Source organism: Sceloporus undulatus, chromosome 5 (assembly GCF_019175285.1).
Source record: "Sceloporus undulatus isolate JIND9_A2432 ecotype Alabama chromosome 5, SceUnd_v1.1, whole genome shotgun sequence".
Classification (NCBI taxonomy): domain Eukaryota; kingdom Metazoa; phylum Chordata; class Lepidosauria; order Squamata; family Phrynosomatidae; genus Sceloporus; species Sceloporus undulatus.
Window position 1 is genome coordinate 2,072,497 of NC_056526.1, and position 24,249 is coordinate 2,096,745.

At 45.4% G+C, this 24,249-nt stretch overlaps 2 protein-coding genes across 5 annotated transcripts in view; both read left to right on the plus strand.

Annotated features, from left to right (window-relative positions):
• Window positions 1-10,792, plus strand: part of LOC121930820 (lithostathine-like) — a 16,983-nt gene extending 6,191 nt beyond the window's left edge. The window contains exons 3-5 of the mRNA XM_042467717.1: window positions 5,129-5,284; window positions 8,348-8,477; window positions 10,719-10,792. Of these exons, the coding sequence (XP_042323651.1) occupies window positions 5,129-5,284; window positions 8,348-8,477; window positions 10,719-10,792 (360 nt within the window). The remainder of the gene's footprint in view (window positions 1-5,128; window positions 5,285-8,347; window positions 8,478-10,718) is intronic.
• Window positions 10,793-12,484: 1,692 nt separating this feature from the next.
• Window positions 12,485-24,249, plus strand: ODF3B (outer dense fiber of sperm tails 3B). Of its 4 annotated transcripts, none has more exons than XM_042466582.1 (8): window positions 12,485-12,633; window positions 12,774-12,954; window positions 15,077-15,229; window positions 16,422-16,625; window positions 17,833-17,934; window positions 18,398-18,519; window positions 20,521-20,661; window positions 22,176-24,249. In XM_042466582.1, exons 3-8 carry the CDS (start codon window positions 15,121-15,123, stop codon window positions 22,254-22,256), a joined length of 759 nt encoding a protein of 252 aa, XP_042322516.1. In that variant the 5' UTR covers window positions 12,485-12,633; window positions 12,774-12,954; window positions 15,077-15,120; the 3' UTR covers window positions 22,257-24,249. The 4 variants fall into 4 exon arrangements, with proteins under 4 accessions (XP_042322516.1, XP_042322518.1, XP_042322515.1 ...); XM_042466584.1 differs by having other exon boundaries at window positions 12,504-12,633; window positions 12,796-12,954; XM_042466581.1 differs by lacking the exon at window positions 12,774-12,954 and having other exon boundaries at window positions 12,508-12,633.

The following is a 24,249-nucleotide window of genomic DNA, read 5'->3' on the forward strand; positions in this document are numbered from 1 at the left end:
TTTTCTTATCTCTCACTTTCTGCTCAAAGATAAGATAAAAGAGAAAGAGAACAAGGAGACTCCAGATAGAGGGATCAGCTGGGCTGTAAAGGCAATAAGGAAAAGGATCCACCGCCTTCTGTGTCTTTCCTTCCAGGGTGCTGTCATGTCCTTTGAGGACACTGGAGGAAGACTTTCCATGGATCCAGTTCACCTCTTCTAGTGGTTCATTGGAGAAGGGCTACTCTACTCACTACTGCAATATTGCAGGTGCTAGTAATGTCAATGTGGCGTAGTAGTCTGAGGGTTGGATGACAACTCTGGAGAACAAGGTTCAATTCCCAGCTCGGCCATGATACCCACTGGATGACCTTGACCAAGTCACACTCTCAGCCTCAAAGAAAGGCCGTGACAAACCTCCTTGGAACAAATCTTGCCAAGAAAATGCCATGACAGGTCCCCCTTAGGGTCGCCATAAGTTGGAAAGCACGCAACAACAGCAATAATGTCATCCACAACACCAAATACAATAAACCATGGTGAAGTCAGAAGTCAGCAATTAGATTTTCCTTCTGATGGCTGGAGAACTATTCATGTTGTTGTTAACTGCCTTGGAGTCAACCTCGACTCAAGGTGACCCTGTGGATGAGACACCTCCAAGACCTCCATCCTCAACCGCTTTGCTCAGGTCCTGCAGACCCATTCCCATGACTGTTCTGATTGAGTCCATCCATCTGACATGCGGGCTTCCTCTCTTTCTGCTGCTTTCCATCTTTCCCAGCATTATTGTCCTTTCTAGTGAGTCCTGCTGCCTCATAATGTGGCCAAGGTAAAACAGCCTCAATTTGACCATCCTGTCTTCCAGGGAGATTTCAGGCTTGATCTGATCAAGGACCCATTTGTTTGTCTTTTTGGCCATCCATGGTCCATCCTCAGCACTCTTGTCCAGCCCCACATCTCCAAGGAGTTGATTTTCTTCTTATCCGCTTTCCTCACTGTCCAGCTTTCTCATCCATACTTAGAAAAGAAGAATACTGTGGACTGGAAGATTCTAACTTTAGTGCTCTGTTATATATCTTTGCACTTTAGACAAGTTGTTGTTGTGTTCCTTCAAGTCATTCCTGACTTATGGTGACCCTATTGTGGGGTTTTCTTGTCAAGTTTCTTCAGAGGGAGTTTGCCATGGCCATCCTCTGAGGCTGAGAGAGTGTGATTTTCCCAAGCTCACCCTTTGGGTTTCCATGGCCGAGCGGGCCTTTGAATCCTGGTCTCCAGAGTCCTAGTCCAATGTTCAGACTATTACACCACATTGCCTCCCACTGGCGATAGCCCCAAACCAGTTGTGGATTGACATGCAACGTATTACTTACAAGTTAGGGTTCTCCATACCATTGTATTTCCAATTTCTGTGTGTGGTTGAGAAAACCGGACAGTGAAGAAAGCAGACAGGAAGAAAATCAACTCGTTTGAAATGTTCTGCTGGAGGAGGGTTCTGATGATATCTGGACTGCCAGAAAGACACCTATGTGGGTCAAGCCAAACTGAGACTGCTTTTAAGCTCTCATAACAATCCATCAGTTGTGCGTGTGTTGCACTTGATAATACAGGGTGCTAACCTTCCCAGCTTGGAAAAGTTACTTTTTTAGACCGATTGTTGCTGTCAGCTGCCTTTGATTCAACCTCAGCTCATGGTGACCATGTGAGTGAGATATCTCCAAGCTCTCCTATCCTCAACCTCTCTGCTCAGGTCCTGCAGGCTCAGACCCATGTCCTCTTGTTGAGCCTAGCCATCTGGCATGGGGCCTTCCTCTTTCTACTTCCCTCCACCTTCCCCAGCATCATTGCTTTTTTCAATGAGTCCTGCCTTCTCAGGATGTGGCCAAAGTAGGACAGCCTCAGTTTTGTCATCTTGGCTTCCAGGGAGAGTTCAGGCTTGATCTGTTCTAGGGCCCATTTGTCTGTCTTTTTGGCTGTCCATGGTAACCTCAGCAATCTTCTCCAGCACCACGTCTCAAATGAATTGATCTTCTTCCTCTTTGCTTTCTTCATTGTCCAGCTCTCACATCCGTACATGGGGATGATGAGGAATACAACAGCATGAATGATTCTAACTTTAGTACTCGGCTATATAGCTTTGCACTTCAGGATCTTGTCTAGCTCCTTAATAGCTGTCCTCTCCGTTCCTAATCTTCTTCCAATTTCTTGACTGCAGTCTCAATTCTGGTCAGTGTTTGATCCAAGAAATGGGAAATCTTTATTTCCATTTCCTCACCATCTAGGTTCAATTTATGTACATTATGGTCACTGTGTTTAGACCACAGCTCCCCAAATCCAAGACCCTGTGGGTTGTAACATTTCTAAGCTCTGACCTTGTAGACCACCCTAGAGTCAATTTTAAGAAGGAAAGCTTCCCTCTTTCCTGATTTCCTGGAAGATTCGTTTGACATGGGTTGGGTTTGTTTGTCCAGATAACAACCACCCCATCTGCCTTCCTATAAATATCCCTAGGAGCCACACAACCACCTTGCACAGCAAACCCTTCAGAGGGAGACATTGGACCAGCTTCCGAGAAGAAGTCAGACAAAGAGGTGAGAGCCTTGGCATATTCTCCAGACCTTTCCCTGTCCCTCTGTCTTCCATCCTCCCTCCAATCTGCATTTCTAGACAGTGGAGCAGGTACCCAACCGAAGGCAAGGAAGGGGAAACTTTGGCTGCATCTACACTGCAGAATTAATGCAGTTTGGCACTGCTTCAGCCTCTGAATGCTATGGGATTCTGGAATTTGTAGTTTTGTGAGCTATTTAGCCTTCTCTGTTGACACAACAAACAACAAATCCCAGGATTCCATAGGATGAAGGTACAGTATGGTGCCAAATTATATTATTTCTATGGTGTAGATGCACCACTGACAACAAACTAGAGTCTCTAGCATCTGGTATCCATTGGTGGTTTCCCACCCAAGTACTAACCAGGGTGACCCTGCTTAGCTTCCAAGACCAGGCAGGATCCAGTGCCTTCAGGCTACTTTGGCTTTACATTTCCATATGGAACAAGTAGCCGCTTCAGGTGTGGGCAGATTTTAAGGAGAATGGCACAGGGGAAAGGGTTAGGCAGTTTGCAGCCCTGCAGATGCCCTTGTCCTTCAGACTTCACCCTTGGCTGTGTTGTCTGAAGATGATGGGATTTGTAGTCCAAAGTTAGAACGTGCTCTCCATATGCTCTGGTCCCAATCCTCCCAGATTTGTTATTTTGAAATATTAAATAAAGGACACATGAAAGTGCATTCATGAATCCAGCATCGCATCTAGTTTGGCCAGTTGCAGGATTGTTTTCTTGAAGAAGAATATCAAAAGCAGGGACCCTTCTGATGTTTGTTGTTGTTTCCTCAGAAGAACCTGAAAATGAGACAAGTGGTCTATTTTGGACTTTGCCTCCTGGGCTGTCTGCTCTTTCACGCGGCAGTTGTAGGTGAGCACTGGGATTTTCAACCCAAAATGTTGCTTGTGTTTCTTTTGAACCAGTTAAAGGACTGGGATTTCATCCTCTGGGTGACTGTCCAGTCCCCCCCGGGACAAATGGTTATACAAAATGTCCCACTAATCAGTCCAAACGAATCTCCTTTCTTTTCTCTCTCTTTCTCCATTGCAGGCGCCCAAAAGAGTTCACGGCTTTCTCCTCGCTCACAATGTCCTCCCGGGGTCCTTTACTACAACAGGTTCTGCTATGAATTTTTTTCGGATCCTATCTCCTGGGAGGATGCAGAGGTACGTGCAACTGCAGCAACTGGGTGGGAAAGCATGGATTAGTGCACACCCAAATGCAAGGAAGGGGAAGCTTTGGCTGTATCTACTCTGTGGAATTAATGCAGTTTGACACTGCTTTAACTGTTCAGTGCTCTGTGTACCTGATATATCGTTCAGAGAACTAGGGAATTTACCACACAATGCTATAAAAAAAAGGAATTTTAACATGACAAAAGTTTCTTTGGCCAGTACCTATTGCACAACGTTGCATCTGTCCTGCTGCTGTCTTGCATTCCATTTATTATTGCAGTGCACCTTTTCACTGATGGGCAAAACCCATCAATAGGCTCTCAATCTCATTGCTATTCTACAGTACAATCGTCTCCCTGTGATGGGTTTCTTCTGCTGCAGTTCTGCTTCTCAGGCAGCTGCATGGTGTGTGCTGGACTGTGATTGTGCTCCTTTCCCCCATCCCCTTCACAGTGACTGTGGAGGCCAATATCTTCCCAAAGCTGGTTGCTGTATGCACATTCGCAGAGCTGCCAGCCTTGGGAGACAGTTGGTGGCCACAATCGCTTGCACGCAGCTGCTGTAAGAATGTGCACATAATAGTGTCAAGCGTTAGGAAGGTAAGCCCTATATAGACCTGCCCAAAATGCCGGCCTGTGGGCAGAGTTGGGGGGGGGGGGCAGCATCCTGATGACGCATGCCCTGACTCAGCCTCCAGGGTGCCATGATGCCACGTGTCACTCCAGATGGTGCAGCACTGAAGGGGCAGCACAGTCATGACTATGGTGACCTCTGCAGGGTGCAAAAAGGGTGTCCTTCAAAGACCAGATTGAGGTTGCCGCATCCCCGATCCGGCCAGGAAAGGGGTGGCTTCCCACAGCCCCTTAGGGGCAGTCTATAGAGCCCTGTAGAGGAGCAACACATACAGTTGCCAGTACCTTCCCAGAGCCGGCTGCTTTGTACATATTCGCACAACAGCTAGCTTTGGGAGACAGTAGGCAGCTGTGATCCCTTGTTCCTTTCCTTCCTACCAGAAAATGGTGCCAGAGGACAGATCATGCAATCATGGATTTCAAAAGTGCTATCATGGGGGAAAGTATGATATGAAATGATGCCAAACCAGTATGCTTCCATTCTTAAACTAGGGCAATGGTGGTGGGACAAGAAGGTGGTGTGATAAGGTTCCTAGGTGCAACGTGTTGTTTAGGATAAAAGAATGGGGGAGAGAGGGCTTGAGGAGGCCAATCCATGGGGCTCCATGGCTAAACAGGGATTCAAACCCCAGTCTCAAGTCATAACCCAACACTCAGACCATTGCACCATGTTCCGTTCTCAGCATCTTGGTAATCCTTACCAAATAAATCACTGAATAGTTGGATCTGTTTCCCATTTTGCAGCTGGAATGTGAGTACTGGAGGAAGGACGGCCACCTGGCTTCCATTCTCTCGGCAACGGAGGAAAGGAGGATTTCCAGCTACATCAAGCGCGTGAGCTCTACCTGTTGCGTCTGGCTCGGTCTTCAAGCCACACGCACGCCCATCGCCAACCCCACGGTGCGTGCCCCACACTTGGACTTCCTTCATTCTCTTCCTTCATTCTAGCCTTGGCTCTCCAAGGAACTCTCTCCTTCTATCCAAGCCTGCTGGACTCTCGGGGAGGACTCTTTCTTGATCATTTGGCTTTCCCATCTATGTCTGGTGGGAATGTGAAACAGGGGTAATTCTGCAGCTTTCACTCTTTAGACCAGTGTTTCCCAAAGTTCAGTCCCCCAGATTTTTTGGACTTCAGCTCCCCAAATTCCTGATTGTTGGCCAAACTGGCAAGGGCTTCTGGGAATTGAAGTCCATAATCCTCAGAGGACCAAAGTTTAGGAAACACTGCTTTAGATGAACTGAGGATTCTTTGTCATTCATCAGCTAAAGTTCATAGCTGTGTTAGTCTGGAATATTAGTATAGCACTTTCAAGACTAACTGTGTAAAAGACTTCATAGCATAAGCTTTCCTTGGAGTTTATCACACTGGGGCTAATTTCAGCATTAAAGAGAGATTAAAGTGCATGTCAAGCATCCTACAAATAAAGCAAAAATGGTGAGTAATTGCGTGAATGATTATCACATGTAATTGCTCAAATAAAGTGATAGCGGAAATGCATTGTCACTGAAAGCCCAAAAGTAAAAAGATGTGCATTAATGCCTCTTTGTGACCACTTTAATGACAGATTTTGTGTGATGTCCTGTGTGATGTTGTTTTGTGTAATTTTGTGATTTTTCTGGAATATTCACGGGATAAACTCCCAGACTCCTTCATGTGGTAAACTCTATGGATATTCTGGTCTTCCTTCTCCTGATTGGAACCTGTTTCAAAATGGGAATGACAGTTATATAAACCAATCAGCAATTTGCTTTAAATCATAGTGGGAATGAGCCCAAGGTGTGGAAAGAAAGAAGCTGATAGCATGAGCTTTCGTAGACTCTTGAGCTGACTTCCTAAGATGCATGTTTGGAGTGGAAGTAGACTCAAGTCCACGAAAGCTTATGCTTCTTTCTTATTTCTTCCAGTTAGTCTTAAAGGTGCCACAGGATCCCTTTGCAGACTGTTGGTACCCAGGGTTTGCCCTCAGCTGTCAAGAACTGCCATTTCTCTCCAGAATTCAGTAGACAAGTCTTAAGACATAGGTGTTAGCAGGAAGACATCTGCAGAGAGAAGGACCATCATCCACACACATTGGCATAACATTAACAATGCCCCCCCAACACTTCATGGGCTTCATCTTAAATTCATTTACTAATTAAAACATACCAATCCTCTGTACCATATTAGCCTCATTCACCCAGCTCCCAATATCGTCCATCCTGACTTTCGGTTTCCCACCAGCAGACTCTGAGAAAATTCATCCTCCAGACATCCGCACATCCCTGTGCCAGGTCACAAGCATCCCTTTGACGCACCACCATTTATTTACATTAGTACTGTGCCTCCCATCATCCTATCATATCCCAATATACCTTAACATTCATATAATTCTTCTACATATCATCGGATCATAGATCATCGAGGAATCCTAGGAGACCACAAGTTGAACATGAGTCAACAGTGCGATGAGGCAGCTAAAAAGGCCAATGCAATCCGTATAATCCACCCCGCACCCTCAGGTCCTCTGGGAGGAATGCCTTGCCAGAGGAGATCCATCAAATTTCCAGTCTAGACAGCTCTCTTCTGGCTGGCCTTCCCAAATAGAACAATCAGCTAATGATTTCTCCCCACCATCAGTATCATTCTACTTTTTTCCAGCAGATTATTGTTATTATCAGTATTTTAACAATTGATTTCAAATTGCAATGTGTGTAATCGTTTTTTAATGGGGGTGGGTAGGTTAGATATAGTATTATGCAGGCTGTATGTAGTGTATATTGACTGCCTTTTAATCATGTAAGCCACTTTGATTGCTCCTGTAGCAGAAAACCAGGGTATTAATAAAAGTTTTATTTATTATTTTATTTTAGGCTGTATCAATAGAAGTATAGTGTCTAAATTAAGGGAAGTAATAGTGCCACTCCATTCAGCTTTGGTCAGGCTTCACTTGGAATACTGTGTCCAGTTCTGGGCAACACAATTCAAAAAGGATGTTGAGAAGCTGGAGCCATGTGTCCAAAGGAGGATGACTAAAATGGTGAAGGGTCTGGAAACCATGTCTTATGAGAAAGACTTATGTAGCTGGGGATATTTAGTCTGGAGAAGAGAAGGTTAAGAGGTGTTATGATAGTGCTATTTAAGTATTTGAAGGGTTTCATGTTGAGGCTAGAGCAACATGTTGCTCCAGAGAATAGGACACAATGGAGCCGTGGATGCAAGCTCCAGGAAAAGAGATTCCAGGTAAAAATTAGGAGGAACTTCCTGATAGTAAGAGCTGTTTGACAGTGGATCACACTCCCTTGGTGTTTGGTAGACTCTCCTTCTTTGGAGGTCTTTAAACAGAGGCTGGATAGGTATCTGTCACAGGGGATGCTTTGATTGAGAGTTCCTGCATGGCAGAACATGGTTGGACTGCCCTTGAGGTCTCTTCCAACTCTATGATTTTATGATTCTATGACCCCACGTGCCATCAAATCCAACCCCTCGACATGCAAGAATACACAAATACACAAAGTATTCCTGGCAGATGGCCACCCAGCCTTTGTTTAAAAAATTCTAAAACACTACAAATCCCCAGCTGGACACATTTATACATTATAGCAATATCCAACATATGACAGAATATGCCAGATTCTGGCATCAGCCATCTTGAGAGTCCTGGGTCTGCAGACACACTCAGCGTCTTGCTGTCCTCCATGGAGTTTTGGAAGCTCCATGTCCTTCATGCTGGCAAAGTCCTCTGGGGTTGGCAATGGCACTCGGGATCCTTGAAAGTGTATTCCTAAATTTCCCATCCAAGCTCTGAAAGCAAGACAGCCGGCAACTGAGGTCTGCCCTGTGGTTGACTCTAGACAGAGGCATTGAGTGCGTTCTCCTTCCCTCTCGCTGCCAAGGATCCTGACTTGCGTTGATGCCCCTGGTTGGCCACAGTTTGAGGCAACTGCTTTCCTCATAATAGGGATTTTCTTTTCTCTTTCTGACAGAGGCTGACCTGGGAATGGAGCGACAAGTCCCCTTATAAATCTGGATCCATCCTCTGGGATGGTAGGGCTCCCAGCACCGCCATCTCCAACTCCGAATGCGTTGCCCTTATCAATGTTCATTCTCCATCAAGTACGTATGAAGGTTTTCAGCAGAGGAATGGATGGAAGGGAAGGCTGGGAGAGAAGCCATGGTCCCACTATATTTAGGCCACATCTGGAGTCCTGTGTTCAGTTTTGGGAGCCTTGTTTTAAGAAAGAAGTAACCAAGTTGGAGCAGGCTTATTCACTGCTGGCCCAAAGGGAAGGCCAGGTCTAATGTTTGGAAATTACAAGAGAGTAGATTGTGGTTGCACATTAGAAAGAACTGCTTGCAAGTCCTGTATATACTCGACTATAAGTTGACCTCATGTTTAAATTGAGGGTAGGTCCTGGGGTCAAAATTATGAATTTAGATAAGTCGAGGGTAAAACGTAGGGGCATGTAACCAAGGATGTAAAGGATGATGCAAAGAACTTATAAAATTCCAGCAGACATAACTCTTTGTGCTTACTCTTAAGGATGGATGGATGAGAGAGTAGAGGAGGGCCAGTGCTTCCAGGACAGATTATGCTCTTGCTTTTCACCAGGAGATGGTTCCTTTTTAAATAAGCGTTAAAGTACAGTACCTTCACTGAGCCATGGATATGTCGACTTAGTTTTTGGAGGTCAATTTTTTTGACTAAAATCTCTAGACTTATACATGAGTATATACAGTAAGTGCAATTGGCCAATGGAACCAAATGCCTAGAGAGGTGGAGGAGGGACTCTGTCTCTGGATGTCTTCAGATAGAGGCTGGACAGGTACCTGCTGGGGATACTTTAGCTGGAGATCCTGAATTGAGCACAGGATTGGATTGAATGGCCTCTGGGGGACCCTTCCAAATCTACGGTTCCATGAATCCTCCACGGCTCTTGCTCCCTCCCCTTCCCCATCCTAGTTAGGATGAGATGGGAAGCAACCTTTGCATCCACGATGACACAGCCTTGGGGAATTGGGTATCGGAGGCAGAATTCATCATTTGGATTTATGATCCGTGTCAATGGTTCCCAACCTTTGGACCTCCATTTGTTTTGGATTCCAGCTCCCAGAAGCCTCAGCCAACTTGGCTCAGAGTCATGAATGATGGGAGCTGAAAGCCAAAGCATCTGGAGGACCAAAGGCTGGGAACTGCTGGTTTATGCCCTCCATCTAACTGCATGTCCCAGTCCAAAGAGACCCACCGGAAAGTTGATCAATCTACACTGTTGTGTGTTCCATTGACTCAGTGGAGTGTCCTTGGCTTGAGACTAGTTGCTGGATGCAGGCTGGTCCTTCAACGTTTCTAGACCTTCTATAAAGAGGGCAAAGGCCTAGGAAGTCCTAAGGAGGCTTGTTGCTGGTCAACAAGATGAGCAGGACTGCTGTGGAGAATTCATCCTTCAGCCTCCCTGAATGGCTTCCAAACACACAATGAAGTGGGAGACCAGGAAGTCATCCTACTTTGCTAACTTCTTAAAGGGGCAGAAGTTGGAATTTGTGAGGTGTACAGCTAAGGGTAGATTAACACCAAGAAGTTGGATCTGTATTAGGGTTACTGGACACAGACTATCCTTTGAAATCTCCACTTGTTGGATGGTGTCTTCCTGGATGACTAGAAGGGGCTTTGAGTGGTCCTTGAGGGTCTCTTCCATCTCTAGGATTATAAGAATCGCCATATAAGCCATTCTTCTTCAACCAGAATTGAAGTCTGGCCCTCTACATGAACTGCATTGTTTGGTCGTCAATGTACACAGGCTACTCAGTCAAGGGGTGCATTTGCAGAATTAATGTGACCCCACTTTAACTGCCATGGCTCCATCCTATAGAATCCTGGGATTTTTAGTTTTGCGAGGCACCAGCACTCTATGTCTGACAAGGCAATAATAATAATAGTAGTAACAACAACAACAATAATAACTATTTTTTTCTCAAGACTCAAAGTGGAGTACAACATGTTGAAAATACAAAACACAATTAACAACAACAACAACAAATAAAACCAGCCATCAAAATACAATACTGTAAAACCATTAAAATACACATACTGTACTGCATTATTTAAAATATACCAATATGCCACAGTAAGACCTTGTAAAACTACAAATCCCAGGATCCCATAGGACAGAGCTTCAGCACTTAAAAGTGGTGTCAAAGGGCATTATTTCCAGAGTGTGGATGCACCCTAAGATTGCATGCAGGTTTTCCTCCACAGTCCGGAGGCGCTTCTTGCAGCACATCTTGAGATTTCCCACCCAGTTTCTTCTATGTGTGACCCAACCTCCTAATCCCTGCTCTCCTCCTTCTCTCCTGCAGGTACTTCCAGGTGGGCACAGTACTCTTGCAACAGCCTTTTCCCATACATTTGCAAGTACAGAGCCTCAGTCTAGACCTAAAGCTGATGCCCAGCAGTGACCAGGGAGCTGTATCTGGCAATACAGTATCTCTGATTCCTGAGGGCTGCAATATCAAGAACGGTCCAAACGCTTTCCTCATTCCTGTCATTTATTCCCCAAATCCCAATTTCAATACTATCCTTTTTCCAAAGTGCTGCTGGGTAAACCCACATAATGTCTCCTCCTTTCTCTGTCAAAGGTGTGGCATTTTTGCAAAAAGTAGGCGCAGAGCAGAAAGCAAGAGAACTTTCTCCATCTCAACCCAATTACTCCTTTCTGTGCTTTTTACCTCCGTGTAAAGTATGTAGTGGTTTAAAACACTGGATTGCGACTCGAGATCAGGGTTCGAATCCTTGCTCGGCCGTGTAAAGAAAAGCAAAGAAAGTTTTTCTTTTTCTTCTGGTCAAAGGGGAAGAATTCTTTTTCCTCCAATGGCAGAAAAGTCCAGCTGTTCATTTTGAGATTGGTATAATGTTTGGGAATTAAATGCAGCCCAGATTGCAGAAACTAAAATGTTTTTTGGGAGCACATTCCATCTGACCGAAACCCATCTTTACCTAAAATATGACCATTTCAAATTTGCAAAGGAGTTTCCATATTTTTGGGGTGCTCTGCAAATGGGGTGCATCAGAGTATTTGATACTGACGGTGCTAGAATAAATGACTCTGAACCTGTGTTGAGCATTTAAATGTGGATTTTGGAAATGTGTGCACCAAGATGCATGATCTGCTGACTTTCTGCCTTGCTTCCCTGACCTTTGGTGCCTCCATTTCACCTTCTTAATAATAAATTATCTCCTGAGCATCTAAGCCTTCTGTGTTTGTGTCTCCTTTACTTCATAGAATCCCTAGAGAGCCCCAAAAGCCATCCATTCCAACTTTGTTCCGCTGTGCAAAAACACACAAAGGAATTTATCACACTAGTGGGATCCTGTGGGAAAACGGCGGGAGAACGGGAGTTAAATGAGATTTAAAGTATGTTTGAATTTAAACAAAACTTGCAAATCCGGGGAGTTTATCACACTCAGGGGCTGCCCAAGTGAAAGAACGCAAAGGTAATCCAAACGCAAAGCAGAGAAAACCGGAAGCTGAACTCCCAAGAGATGGCCCCCCAACCTCTGTTTAAAAAGACTGTCTCCAAGGCATCACAAAAACAGAGCCCCAGTCCATGCCAACCCAACTCTTAGTATGTTGACAAAATTAGCAAGACATCTAATTTTGGCAATTCAGGAGAAGAGAAGGTTAAGAAATGATATGATGGCCCTGTTTAAATATTTGAAGGGACAAGTCATATTGAGGAGGGAGAAAGCTTGTTTTCTGCTGTTCCAGAGAACAGGAGAGAACAGAGCAATGGAGCAAACTACAGGGAAAGAGGTTCCAGCTCAACATTAGGAGGAACTTTTTGACAGCTGTTTGGAGTGTGATGGAGTCTCCTTCTTTAAAGTGAGGCTGGATGGCAATAATTCAGGGGTGCTTGGATGGAGAGTTCCTGCATGGCAGAAGAAGGGGCTTGGACTGGATCTCTTCCAACTCAATAGGACTCCTCTTTCCAAAGGCCCTTGGGAGCGGTCCGGGGCTGATGCCTTGTGCAACTACAACTCCCAGGATCCCTTGGGATGGGGCTTGGGGCCCCAGGTGTGCCGCCCAGGGGCTTGTGCCGCCTGAGGTCTGTCTGGGAGCAGAGGGGGGCCGGAGAGGCGGGGCGGTTGCCTGGAGACGCCAGGCACACAATGGGGCTGGAGGTGTGTTGCGTTGTGTGATGTGTGTCTTGTGGGTCAGTCATTGCCAGGCTGGGGCTGCTCTTGCAGGCTTCCCCTCGGTCCGCTGCTGTCCAGGTGAGTGGCTTTCCATCCCCTCCATAGAAGTCCACCTTTTCCCCTCTGAAATCTTCATGCCTTCTAATACCTCTCCCTCCTCTTTCTTTCTTTCTTTCTTTCTTTCTCTCCTTTCCCTCCTTCCCTCTTTCCTGGCGGAGGACTTCTTGGGGCCCTGCGCAGGAGCCCTCCTCGGGCGGCATGAAAAGTGGGGTCGGCAGGAGGCCAGCTCAGCCCTCGGAGGACTTTTCCCGGACGCTCAGCCCCAGCCTTTCCTCCCTCCAAGGAGCCCCGGAGCTGGGTTCGAGTTCTCCCCCGCTGCGCCTCCGGAGATCCAGCCAGGTAAAGCCCCTCTGCCACATCCCCAGACTTTGGATGCATCCACACTGGAGAGATAACCCGGTTTGGCACCGCTTTAACTTGTTGGCTGGCTCAAGGCTATGGAATTCTGGGAGTTGGAGTTTTTGTGGGCCCACAACATACTCCAACTCCCAGAATTCCATAGCCTTGAGCCAGAAAAAGAGTGAAAGCGGTGGTCCTCCAGGTGTTTTGGACTCCAAATGTCCTCCATCCAGGGAGACCAAAGGTCCTCCTTTTCCAGGACCTGACCCCATTTCAACCTCCTTCCTAGAAGGAGTTCCCAAATGTCCTCCATCCAGGGAGACCAAATGTCCTCTTTTTCCAGGACATGTCCTCCATTCCAACCCTCTGCCCAAGCGGCATTCCCAAATGTCCTCCATTCAGGGTGACCAGAGGTCCTCCTTTTCCAGGACATGTCCTCCATCTCCACCTTCTGTCCAAGAGGAAGGTTCAATCTTTCCACTAATCTGCCTCAATTATTGCACCAGAAAACAGAGCTGCTCCAAAGGTCCCCATTTGGCATTCAATCCTCTGCTTTCCCACTTTCTCCGCAGCTGTTTGAAATGTCCCGTTTCTTCTCTCCTCCTCCTCCTTCCTTCTGCCTTTGTCTTCAGCCAATTTCAGTGGCTGCAAATAGGTACAGAGTGGGAAAGTAATTCGCACTCGGTTGACACGGCTGGAGAAGAAAGAGAGGACCGGCTGAATCTTGCCCTTCTCTGTTGGTTCAAGCAAAAGCAAACCACTGCAGCCTCCCTTTGCTCCTCTGTCCTCCCACCTTAGTGCCTTTTGCCCTCTTGACCACACGCTTCTTGTGGCTTTTCCTCTTATCCTATTTAAAGTCAGAAAATTGGACATGAAAAGGAAGAACATAAGTGTTTCAGTTTCATATGCTAAGATTTAAGATTGGTTTTGAGATACGATCCGTGTTTTAGCTTTTAATATGTAGTTCTGCCTTGTGATATAAGGGATATAGTTTGTTTTTGTTGTTGATTTTGATTTAGTAGATAAAAAATTCAATACAAAATCTTACACACACAAACTGTGCAAAAGTAGTTGTAGCATGAGCATTTGCCAACTCTGGAGACCAGGGGCCTTGGGGAAAAACACCACTGTTGCCCCAATTTGCTGCTTTAGGTGTCTTTGGCAAAGGGGCCAACCCTGCAGGGGCATTGTACAATCTTTTCTGCATGCAGACATTCCCCAACACACTGGCTGTGTTTGTGTTGTTGTTCCTGCTGGCATAGCAACAAGGCCAAAGAGAGAAAGGAGAAAGCCTGCCCAAATCCTGGCTCAAAGCCACTCCGGGTGGCATTTATTTGCTTGGCATGCAATGTGTTCCAGAAGCAACCCAGGCAGCACCTAAAACTAACTCTGCAAACATAATTTCCTTTTTTCTAAGAGGCAAGTCCCCTTGAAACCTGCAGGGATACCTTTGTGTAAGAACAGCACAGGTTCCCTTTGAAGGACAACACAAACACAATGGATTTCTACGTTCAGGCACCAAAGGAAGCCTCCTGAGTTAAGTTTAGTATTAATTACATACAAGCCACAGAGTTGGAGAGGTAAGCGTGGTATTAAATAATACTGTTTTGGGGGATGCTTTGATTTAGATTTCCTACATGGCAGAATTGGGTTGGGCTGGATGGCCCTTGTGGCCTCTTCCAACTCTATGATTATATATATAGAGAGAGAGAGAGGGAGAGAGAAAGAGAGAGAGAGGGGGTCTCTTGAAATTCTTATTGTTTTGCATTGTTTATAATGGTTTAAATTGATTTTACAATGGGCCCTTGGTATCCGCTGGGGTTTGGTTCCAGGACTCTCTTTGGATAACAAAATCTGTGGATGCTCAAGTCCCATTATATGATACCAGTGGGGTGTTGTTTGTTGTTGTTGTTACAGTGGGCCCTTGGCATCTGCTGGGGTTTGGTTCCAGGACCCCCCCTGGATACCAACATCTGTGGATGCTCAAGTCCCATTAAATACAGTGGCACAGTAAAATGGCGTCCCTGATATAAAATGGCAAAATCAATGTTTGCTTTTTGAACTGATATATTTTTTAAAACATCCCAAGGTGTGGATGGTTGAATCTGTGGATCTCTTCCAGGTCTCTTTTCAGAGTTCACGGGAAAATAGCGGTAAGCGTCGGCCATGTCTGCAGATGTCTGGGTGGGATCCTGGCGCCCTCACCGCCCGCGAGGGCCAATCGCAGCCCTCTACAGCAGCCCTGGGCCAAAATATGGACTCCCAACGAATGTCGGTGAGTGAACTGAACGTGAGCCAATAGGTGTCATGCAGCGGCTAAACAGACCAATGCAATTCTAGGCTGCATCAAAAGGAGTATAGTGTCTAGATTGAGGGAAGTGATAGAATACACAGTACAATATGTGTCTAATTTACATTTTAACAGATAGGTATTAAAAAACATATAATTTGGCACCAGACCCCATAACAGCAGGGAGAGGCAGGAAATATAAATAATAATAATAATAATAATAATAATAATAATAATAATAATAATAATAATAATAATAATAATAATAATAATTATTATTATTATTATTATTATTACCCTCCGAATACACAATATTTGTAACTTGCTTTGTTATTATGAATCACCAGAATCCTTTATCATCTTAGGACCTTATCACACTAGCAAAATCCCACTCAGAAACAACCTGCAAATGTGGGAGGTTTTTCACACGACATTCCTGCAAACTGAAATAATGCAAAAATAAAGTGACCGTAAAAGGGACAAAAACAGCAGCTTTTTACTTTTGGGAAGTTCCATGGTACTTATACTTAATGTCAGCTTTACGTATACTTAGCTAAGGAGCAGAGGCACTAAGAAACCCTATTAGGGAATTGCAAAGATGTGTGTTGGGACACTGGCAAGTGCCCAGTGCACACTGTGCATCAATGCTAAGGGATCTGCTGGGAAGAGGGGCTCATATATCCTGTTGCCTTGCTTTGCTTTGCCTGGCAGAAGGGGCACAGCCATGGGCCTGATCTATCATTCCTGATGGCTTGGCTGTTGTAGTTATGAGCCTTCAAATTGTTTCCATCTTATGGCAACCCTAAGGTCAACCTGTCCTGGGGTTTGCTTGGCAAGTTTCATTAGAGAGGGTTTGCCATTGCCTTCCTTTGAGGCTGAGAGCATGTGGCTTGCCCAAGTTACCCAGTAGGTTTCATGGTTGACTGGGAATCGAACCCTGGTCTCCAGAGTTGTAGTCCAACACCGAAACCACTACGGGCCTCTCCATAGCTCTCTTTATGGATGCTGGTGGTATGAGCAACAACTTGGAGGGCCCTGAGCTCCTCTGGCCCCTGGAGCATCTCTTCCAGTCGCACCACTGATGGTCCAGCCTTCCTTGCAGAGCATCCTTCCTCCCCTCCAGCCTGCCCTCAGCTCTAACCTGCTTCCTCACTTCCTCTCTTCTGCCTCCTTCCAGGGTACCAGCGCCATGATCCTTCTCGCTTCCGCGCCCCCGCATTCAGCTTCGGCATCCGACGGCTCCAGGAGCCATTAAGCGTTTCTCCTGGGCCTGGCTACCTGGTCCCAGCCAACATGACCATGAGAGGCAAAGACGCCATCCCTGCCTTCTCCATTTATGGACGCCCCAGAGACATCATGCCATTTATGACTCCGGGGCCAGGTCAGTCTTGAGACTTGAAGGCATGGGATTTGAATGGGAAGGCTGGAAAGGAGTAGAGTGGGTCCTTGCTATGTGCTAGGGTTGGTCCCAGGACCCACCATGGATATCAAAAGTTGTGGATGCTCAAGTCCCCTTACTGTATATGCAATGGGGAATTATTGGTTTGTATTATTACAGCGGGCCCTTGGTATCAGCTGGGTTTGGTTCTGGGACTCCCATGGATACCAGACTTCTCTTCCCACTACGTTGGCTTGGGAAAGGATGGTGGGTAGAGTTGTCAGATTGCAAACTGGAGAGGAGTCCTCTACCTTGAATGCTTGTATAGAACAAAGTACAGGAGCCCTCTCCAATTTTGACTCCAATAATGCTAGTTTGCTTTTGTTGGTTTAAATGTTGCACTTTCCCAGGACCAAGTATCTTGTGTACATTAACTGGTAGCATTGCCATTTCAATCCACTTGCATACAGGGTCACCTCTTCCTGTATAATCTGCCCCATACACTCAGTTCCTCTGGCGAAGATTTACTCCAGCCAGCCAGGACTAGATTGGCAACTGTTAGTCAGAAGGCTTTTTCTTCAGCTGCCCCAAAATTGTAGAATGACCTTCCAGAAGAGACTTGACAGCTGAATACGCTGTCTGAATTTAAAAGAGCATTGAAGACCAATTTCTTCTGGCAATCTTATCCAGATAATTTTTCAATTGCGAATGTAGATGCTTAATTTTAAATATGGATGGTTTTAAAATGTGTGTGTCTTATTTGCCCTTTTAAACTTTTGCATGTTTTAATTAAAGTGATTTAATTTACGTTGTTCATTGTTGATTTATTGTTCCCTACCTTGGTCCATGGGGAGAGCCAGGTGAGAAATGAGCATTTTGGCCAAAGTTGGATCTACAGCGACCTGCAGAAGTATACGCACACACCCTTTTTTTCTTCCATATTTTCTGGCTTTCCAAACTGAAAGATGATGATGATGATGATGATGATGATGATGATGATGATGATGATGATGATGATTGTTATTATTATTATTATTATGAGTTTGGAATGCCACAAAATGTGGAAAAGTGAAAGTGTGTGTGTGCACTTTTGCAAGCTGCTGTAAAGCCAGCTTTGGCCAGAATGCTCCTTTGCACCACAAACGCTTCTCCTATCCCTGATGATATTCCTTATCAGCTCAAACCTGCTTCTCTCTTTGCTCTCCGACAGGTCGCTACTTCCCAGAGAAAGCTGGGAAGTTGGCCTACCCCTCTGCCCCCAACTACTCCCTTGCTTCCCGGACAAAGGACTTTGAGAACGACCAGACGCCAGGTGAGTGTCGGAGAGAAGAGCCGGGAGGAGGACATTGGAGACCCCCACTGCTTTGCTTAACTTTCCCAATCAATCAATCAGTCAATTCTTTTATTTATATTCTACCTCTCCCCCCAAAATGAGACTCAGGGCAGGTATAAAGTGATGCAATTAATTAGCAACTGCCGCCCCTGGACTGTGGAATGACCTGCCAGAAGAGATTCGACAGCTGAATACGCCATTTAAATTCAAAACAGCATTGAAGACCAGTCTCTTCTGGCAGGCTTATCCAGATGATATTTAACTTGCCCCTTAGGGTGTCTCCCAGCTCTGTGATGGTATGAGATTTCCAAGTAGAGCTAGGAAAGAAACCCTAGGAAGAGTTGATCTCATTGGGCTAGAGGGACCACTAGGCAACCCTACTGGAGTCTTGGTTCTCCTCTGATTCTTTTCTTTCTGCTTCTCCTTCTCCTCCTTCTTCCAGGGCCTGCTGCCTATGGGCTCCCTCCCATGCTGGGGCCCAAGGTGGTCAACAAGGCCTCCGCTCCCAATTACTCCATTTTCGGCCGCAGCACCATTGGCAGCTTCTACGAGGATCTCAGCAAGGTGAGAGCAGACCTGTTTGGCTATGAATGGCCACTAACAGGTGATTTGGAGGGTCTCCACATCTCACCCCGATTCATCCTTTTCTGATGGAGGTGGGAAATAAGAAGCAGCACAGTCCACTCTGAGTATTATTCAACATAGCATCTTTTTATATAATTTGTAAACATTGGTAGACAAATTCATTCACCTTTACAGTTTCATTTAGATCTGTGAAGGATTAATGTAATATAATCTTATATTAGTATAATCTCTCTCACACTCACCTTTGGATGAATGATTTCCAGGCTCATTTGACTTGGATGCCTCCCATTTTTGTTGAAGGTTCACTTAAGTCCAGATCTCTGTATGTGCTCTACTGTGCTACTTACTGCTTTTCTTTAGATTTATATACAGTAAGACCCCATTTAATGCAAGGGGTACATTCTGGAACCATTCACTTAGAACGAAAACCACAGCTAATAGCGTAACCTATTTTTCCTACCTGAAGAGAACAAGTCTTGGGTTCCTGGTGGAAGCATACCATAAAGCATACCATAAAGCTGTGCTGGAGGACTTAGAAATGCCAGGAGAGAACACTTCTCTAGGCATTTCTGGGTCCTCTAGCATGATTCTATGGTATGCTTAGGGCAGACGTTTTCCAGAAGAGCATGCAAATCCAGCTAACAGGCGGTTAGCATACAGTGAATCAATGCGACACAATGCAGAAACATGACATAACGCAAATGGTGCAAAGGACCTTCGGCTCTTGGCAAATAAGTGAAACCACAATAAATAAATCCATGTTAAACAGCATCTTACTGTAATTTAAAGGAGGGAAATGTATATAAATATAAAAATAAATACTGATAGAACATAAACATCGATACTCTGCTTAGTGACATATGTATGTACAGACAGACGCAATACACTGGCTTCCCAGCGGTGTGAGTCCATGGTGTACAGACGACGCATGCCCCAAAGATGGCATTACGCTGCTCCACTGCTCACATGGGGGTAGCTTTTCTGAGCTCTAGCGGCACTAGGTTTAGATGCTGCGCACTGTAGGAGCGCTAAAAAAGCAGCAGTAGCAGTAGAAAAGGCGGTGTTTTTCCAGCACAAAAAGGAGCAGCATTACCCATTTCTTTTTGTGCTGGAAAAAACTGGATTGGGGCCGCAGCATGTGGTTGCCACAGCCCTGATCCAGTGATCGAAGGGCTGGCGTCAAGCCATCTGTTTCGGCCCTATAGTCACATCTCCTGGCCTGATCAACCCTTTAACTCCTTAAGAGCCAGCCGCTGCCTTAGGTAAAGGGAATCTGGTGTCCGATTGAGTTACAAGAATGATGAAGTTTCCAGCCCCCTCCCACCAGCAAGTGAGGTTGCAATGAGGAATTGTGAAGGGGTCTTACTTCTCTTTGCTATAGTATAGCCTCACCTGCTGGATAGAAACGTCCTCCTCCGTGCTCCACTCCAGCAGCTGAACAGACCACTTCCACCCAGTCTGGCTGCTGGCTCCTAAGATGGGCTTGCAGGGGCATTTATGTAGTCCTTCTGAATACAGAGCAGACATCACTGTGTTCGACTGGAATATCAGTATGCAAAGGAATCTTGTAGCAACTTTGAGAATAACTGGGTGAAAGATGTTGTAGGGTAAACTTTCTTAGACCTAGGCTGCATCTGTACTGCAGAAATAATGCAGGTGGACACTGCTTATCTGTTGTGGCTCAGTGCTATGGAATCCTGGCATTTGCCATTTTAGGAGATACAGTACTTAGCTTTCTCTCTCTGAGAGCTCTGGTGCCACAACAAAATCCAGAATTCCATAGCATTGAGGCATAACAGTTAAAGCGGTGTAAGACTGGTTCATTTCTTCAGTGCAGATGTAGTCTTGGTCTACTTCTTCCAATGCATGGACACCAGTCAGCCCTATAAGGGACCAGATTTCCATTTCTCCAGTAAGATACGTTCCTTAAAAATACCTGGCGATCCTACTTGTGACCCTTTTTTCTCTCTTCCACGACAGACTCCAGGGCCTTGCAATTACCGTGTGGTGGATCCTGGTGTCTACAAGCACCGTCCGCCACATTACAGCATGCTGGCTCGCAACATGCCACCCGGTGACACCACTCTGAAGCCGGGGCCAGGAGCCTACAGCCCTGAGAAGGTGAGTGGCTGGTTGTGTGGCAGGTCAAGGGGAGAGCCAGGATCGGATTGCCATAAATCTTAGAACTAGTGTTGTGTGGGAGTGTTGGACAAAGACTCCTGGTGACTGGGGTTCGAATCCTGGCTCAGTCAGGAAGCTCTGGCCCAATGTCCACACATGGCTCTAAGGCCACATTTTGCTGACCCTTGACTTAGGCCTAAGTCTTGCAACCTGACATGAGACAAGAAAGAAACACAAATAAGGCTAGGAGAAACACAATGAAATCACAACTGGGCAAGGTGGCCAGACATCCTCCTTTTCCCGGACATGTCCAACATTTAAATAGTCTGTCCGAGAAGAATGTCAAAATGTCCTTCATTTTGAGCATGGCTAAGGAGCCTAAATTCATATTTATATTGGTGCTTCTAGCCTTTACAGTGTTTTGTAATGGCCTACGCTTGTCTTGACTGCCCTACATTTTGTGGTGCCTTGTCCTCCTTTACGGTTATAACATCTGGGTCACCCTGTGACTGTGAGATTTTTTTACACACTCCCCTAAATTCCACCATGGATGTCCATGAAGGTGGATGGATAGGACAGATTACCTGCGGCACACCTAGGAAGCTGATCTCCTTGGTGCAAATTTATCTTCTCACCAAGATCTTGCATCTAAAATCTCCTCCAGCGGCTCATTCTCGCTTACATTTAAACTGGTTTGCGATTTGCCTTTGCTCCGTGTTGGTAAATCGATTCCAAAAGGTGGATCTTTTCATTATGTCCTTGTAATTGCTTCTTTTTCCCCACTAGTTTACGCTGCTTCAAAATGCATGTCAATCATCTATGTGTCATCAGTGATGTAAGCGGCAGCCTGGCTTGGGAACTATATGTATACAATAAATTGATAGAATATTCAATTTATTGATTTTGCGACTACTTGCCTCACTATGAGCTGCCGTCGGACTGCCTTGGTAACTGCAAATAGTTGCAAAACCAAGGAATCAGATCTTCTATCATTGTTTTTTTAAAAAGTGATAGAAGATTTGATTTATTAGTTTTGCAACTACTGATGGCAAGTAGTTGCAAAATCAATGAGTCAAATCTTCTATCTTTTTTTTAAAAAAATCATGCACCCATAGGTCACACCAGAAGCACAAAGGCAGCGCAAAATGGTGGATGTACCAAAAACTGAGGAGGGATGGTAAACACCCCTTCTGCCATTCGTCCCTCCCCTCCAGAATGATGCGATTCAGATCCGTTGTTCCCACTTGTTGAATACGCTCCAGAATCAATATTTTTCAAAAGAACTGCCAAAGAACTAATGTCAGGAAAGAGCGGAGGTTTCGCTTTGGCCTCGCTTCATTGTGATTGAAATCGATCGCAGTAGGATCGGAACTGGTTTCAAATGGGAATGACAGGCATACAACCCGATCAGCAATTCGGTTTGAGTCATAGTGGGAACACGGCCTAGGAATCTTCTGTGCCCCCCGCTTTCTCTGCTTCCTAGACAGTAATCCTGGTTTTCCTCTTCTCTGCAGTATACCCAGCAGCGTGGCTTGACCTTCGGGATCCGCCACTCAGACTATGTGGCTCCTCTCATTGTGGACGTGGCCGAATAAGTCGGCCCAATCGACAGGAACAGGCTGGACAAGAAATGTTCATTTGGGAATACTCACAGTGCTTTGTGCTTTGTGACCTTGCCGTGGCGGAGGGTGGGCAGAGGAGGGTGGGCTGGAAGCATCAAAGGTGTGAGTGGTTCATCTCAGCTGGGGGTGAATTGGGGGGGCCGGGTCCCCTGGGATGCAAAGTCCAGCCCCTCAAGTCCTTTGCAAGACGCAGCATCCTTTAGAGGAGAGGACATTGTAGCACTGTTGGTTCTCTCTGCCCCTAGTTTCTTTGGCTAAATTATTCTGGGATGTAACCCTATTTATCCTAAAGGCATTGTTAGATCCCATCTGATCTTGGAAACTAAGCCAGGTCAGCCCTGGTTAGTACTTGGAGGGGAGACCACCAGCAAATACCAGGTGTTGTAGGCTGTATTTCAGAGGAAGGAACTGGCAAAACCATCTCTGAAGATTCCTTGACTGAGAAAACCTTATGAAATTTATGGGGCCACCATAAGCCAACATGCAAATTGAAGGCACACACACATATAAATAACCTATAGATGAGATGGAGGTCAAGGAGACAAGAGTTTCCTATGCCACAACCCCAATGAGCATTTTATGCACTCTGTGCTTCAAATGCAAATAAAAATTCTGCACCCCCAAAATGCTGAATTCTGTATAAACTAAACAAACCAAGAAAACATGCAGATCAATTCTAAGTCGCATGACGTATTCAGTCTGGATGCTGAATTTTGATTATAGAGTGTACAAAATCCAAACGTCCCACCTGGTGATCTCTGAAAATCTTGGAGTCTACCTAGATGTAAAAGGGAATGTGCATGTATTCTGATTAACCCATTTCCCCCTTCCACAGTGGGACTTCCTCAGAGATACATGCCCAAGCAAACAGATTTGTAAACTAAGCCCATGTTTACCTTCCCATGACCGATCACAAAAAGAAAGCATGCTAAATGCAAGATGCAACAGCATGTGTTATTACAAACAGACATCTTTCTCCACTTGAGGGAGCACTTTTGCCAAAAATATGAGAAAACTATCTTCTGGTTTTATTCCAATCCCGCCAGCTCTATCTGTTTTGCTCAGATGTTTTCCAGCACATCTTTACAACAAAGCTGACTGGAAGCTTGACATTTTGCAAATGGAAAAATATGGTTCTTTGGAAGCTGAACTCTGTGACTGCAGTTTGCACTTTCTAACAGTGTGGAATTGCAGCTTCTATATTACTGTTACTATTGTGTCATTAATTCTGCATATATATGTGGCAATAACCACAGAACAAGGAGGAACTCGTATTTGGTTCAGCTTCCTGCATTAAGGCATTTGGACCCAACCGACTCTGCTAGACATTGGCAAACCTTTTCTTAAGAGCCGGCAACAAAGGAAATTTCTCAACCAGCAGAAATTTGTGCTCCATTGTTGATGCATCCTTTTAGAAGATGAGTTCTTTTAATATCTAAGTCTAAATCTATCTTCTGATTATTTACTGATGGAGGCTGATGCATTTGCTCTGGAGAAAGGTAGGTGCAGGGAAGGAAGAGGAGGAATGAGGACAATGCCCCCAAATAAGCATTCTGACACCCCCCCTTGAAAGTTCTCCAAATGACATAGTAAAATGATGTTCCTTATATAAAATGGCAAAATCAAGGTTTGTTTTTTGGAATTTATATACGCTTGCCCCTTGGAATTTGTGGGAGATCTGTTCCGGACCCCCTCCCCGCGAGTTCCAAAATTTGTGCATATTCAAGCACCATAGGCTTGAATGGGGCACTGCATGTGGGGTGCGCGTGCGCACCCTATTGGGGTTAATGACAGCCACCCGTCCGCAGATTTTCAAGTCCGTAGATCTCAAGTCCGTGGACTTGGAGGGCTGACTGTGTTTTAAAAATATTTTCAAGCTGTGGATGCTTAATTCGTGGATAAAAAAATCTGTGGCTATGGAGGCCTGACTGTTTTGTAGAATGACAGAGTTGGAAGAGACCACAAG

Bases quoted from the DNA above. Each gene is read 5' to 3' on its own strand.
- ODF3B (XM_042466582.1), top strand. From the start codon at position 15,121: ATGTCTGCAGATGTCTGGGTGGGATCCTGGCGCCCTCACCGCCCGCGA. The intron at 15,230-16,421 runs GTGAGTGAACTG...GCCTCCTTCCAG, and splicing joins TGGACTCCCAACGAATGTCG to GGTACCAGCGCCATGATCCT. The intron at 16,626-17,832 runs GTCAGTCTTGAG...GCTCTCCGACAG, and splicing joins ATTTATGACTCCGGGGCCAG to GTCGCTACTTCCCAGAGAAA.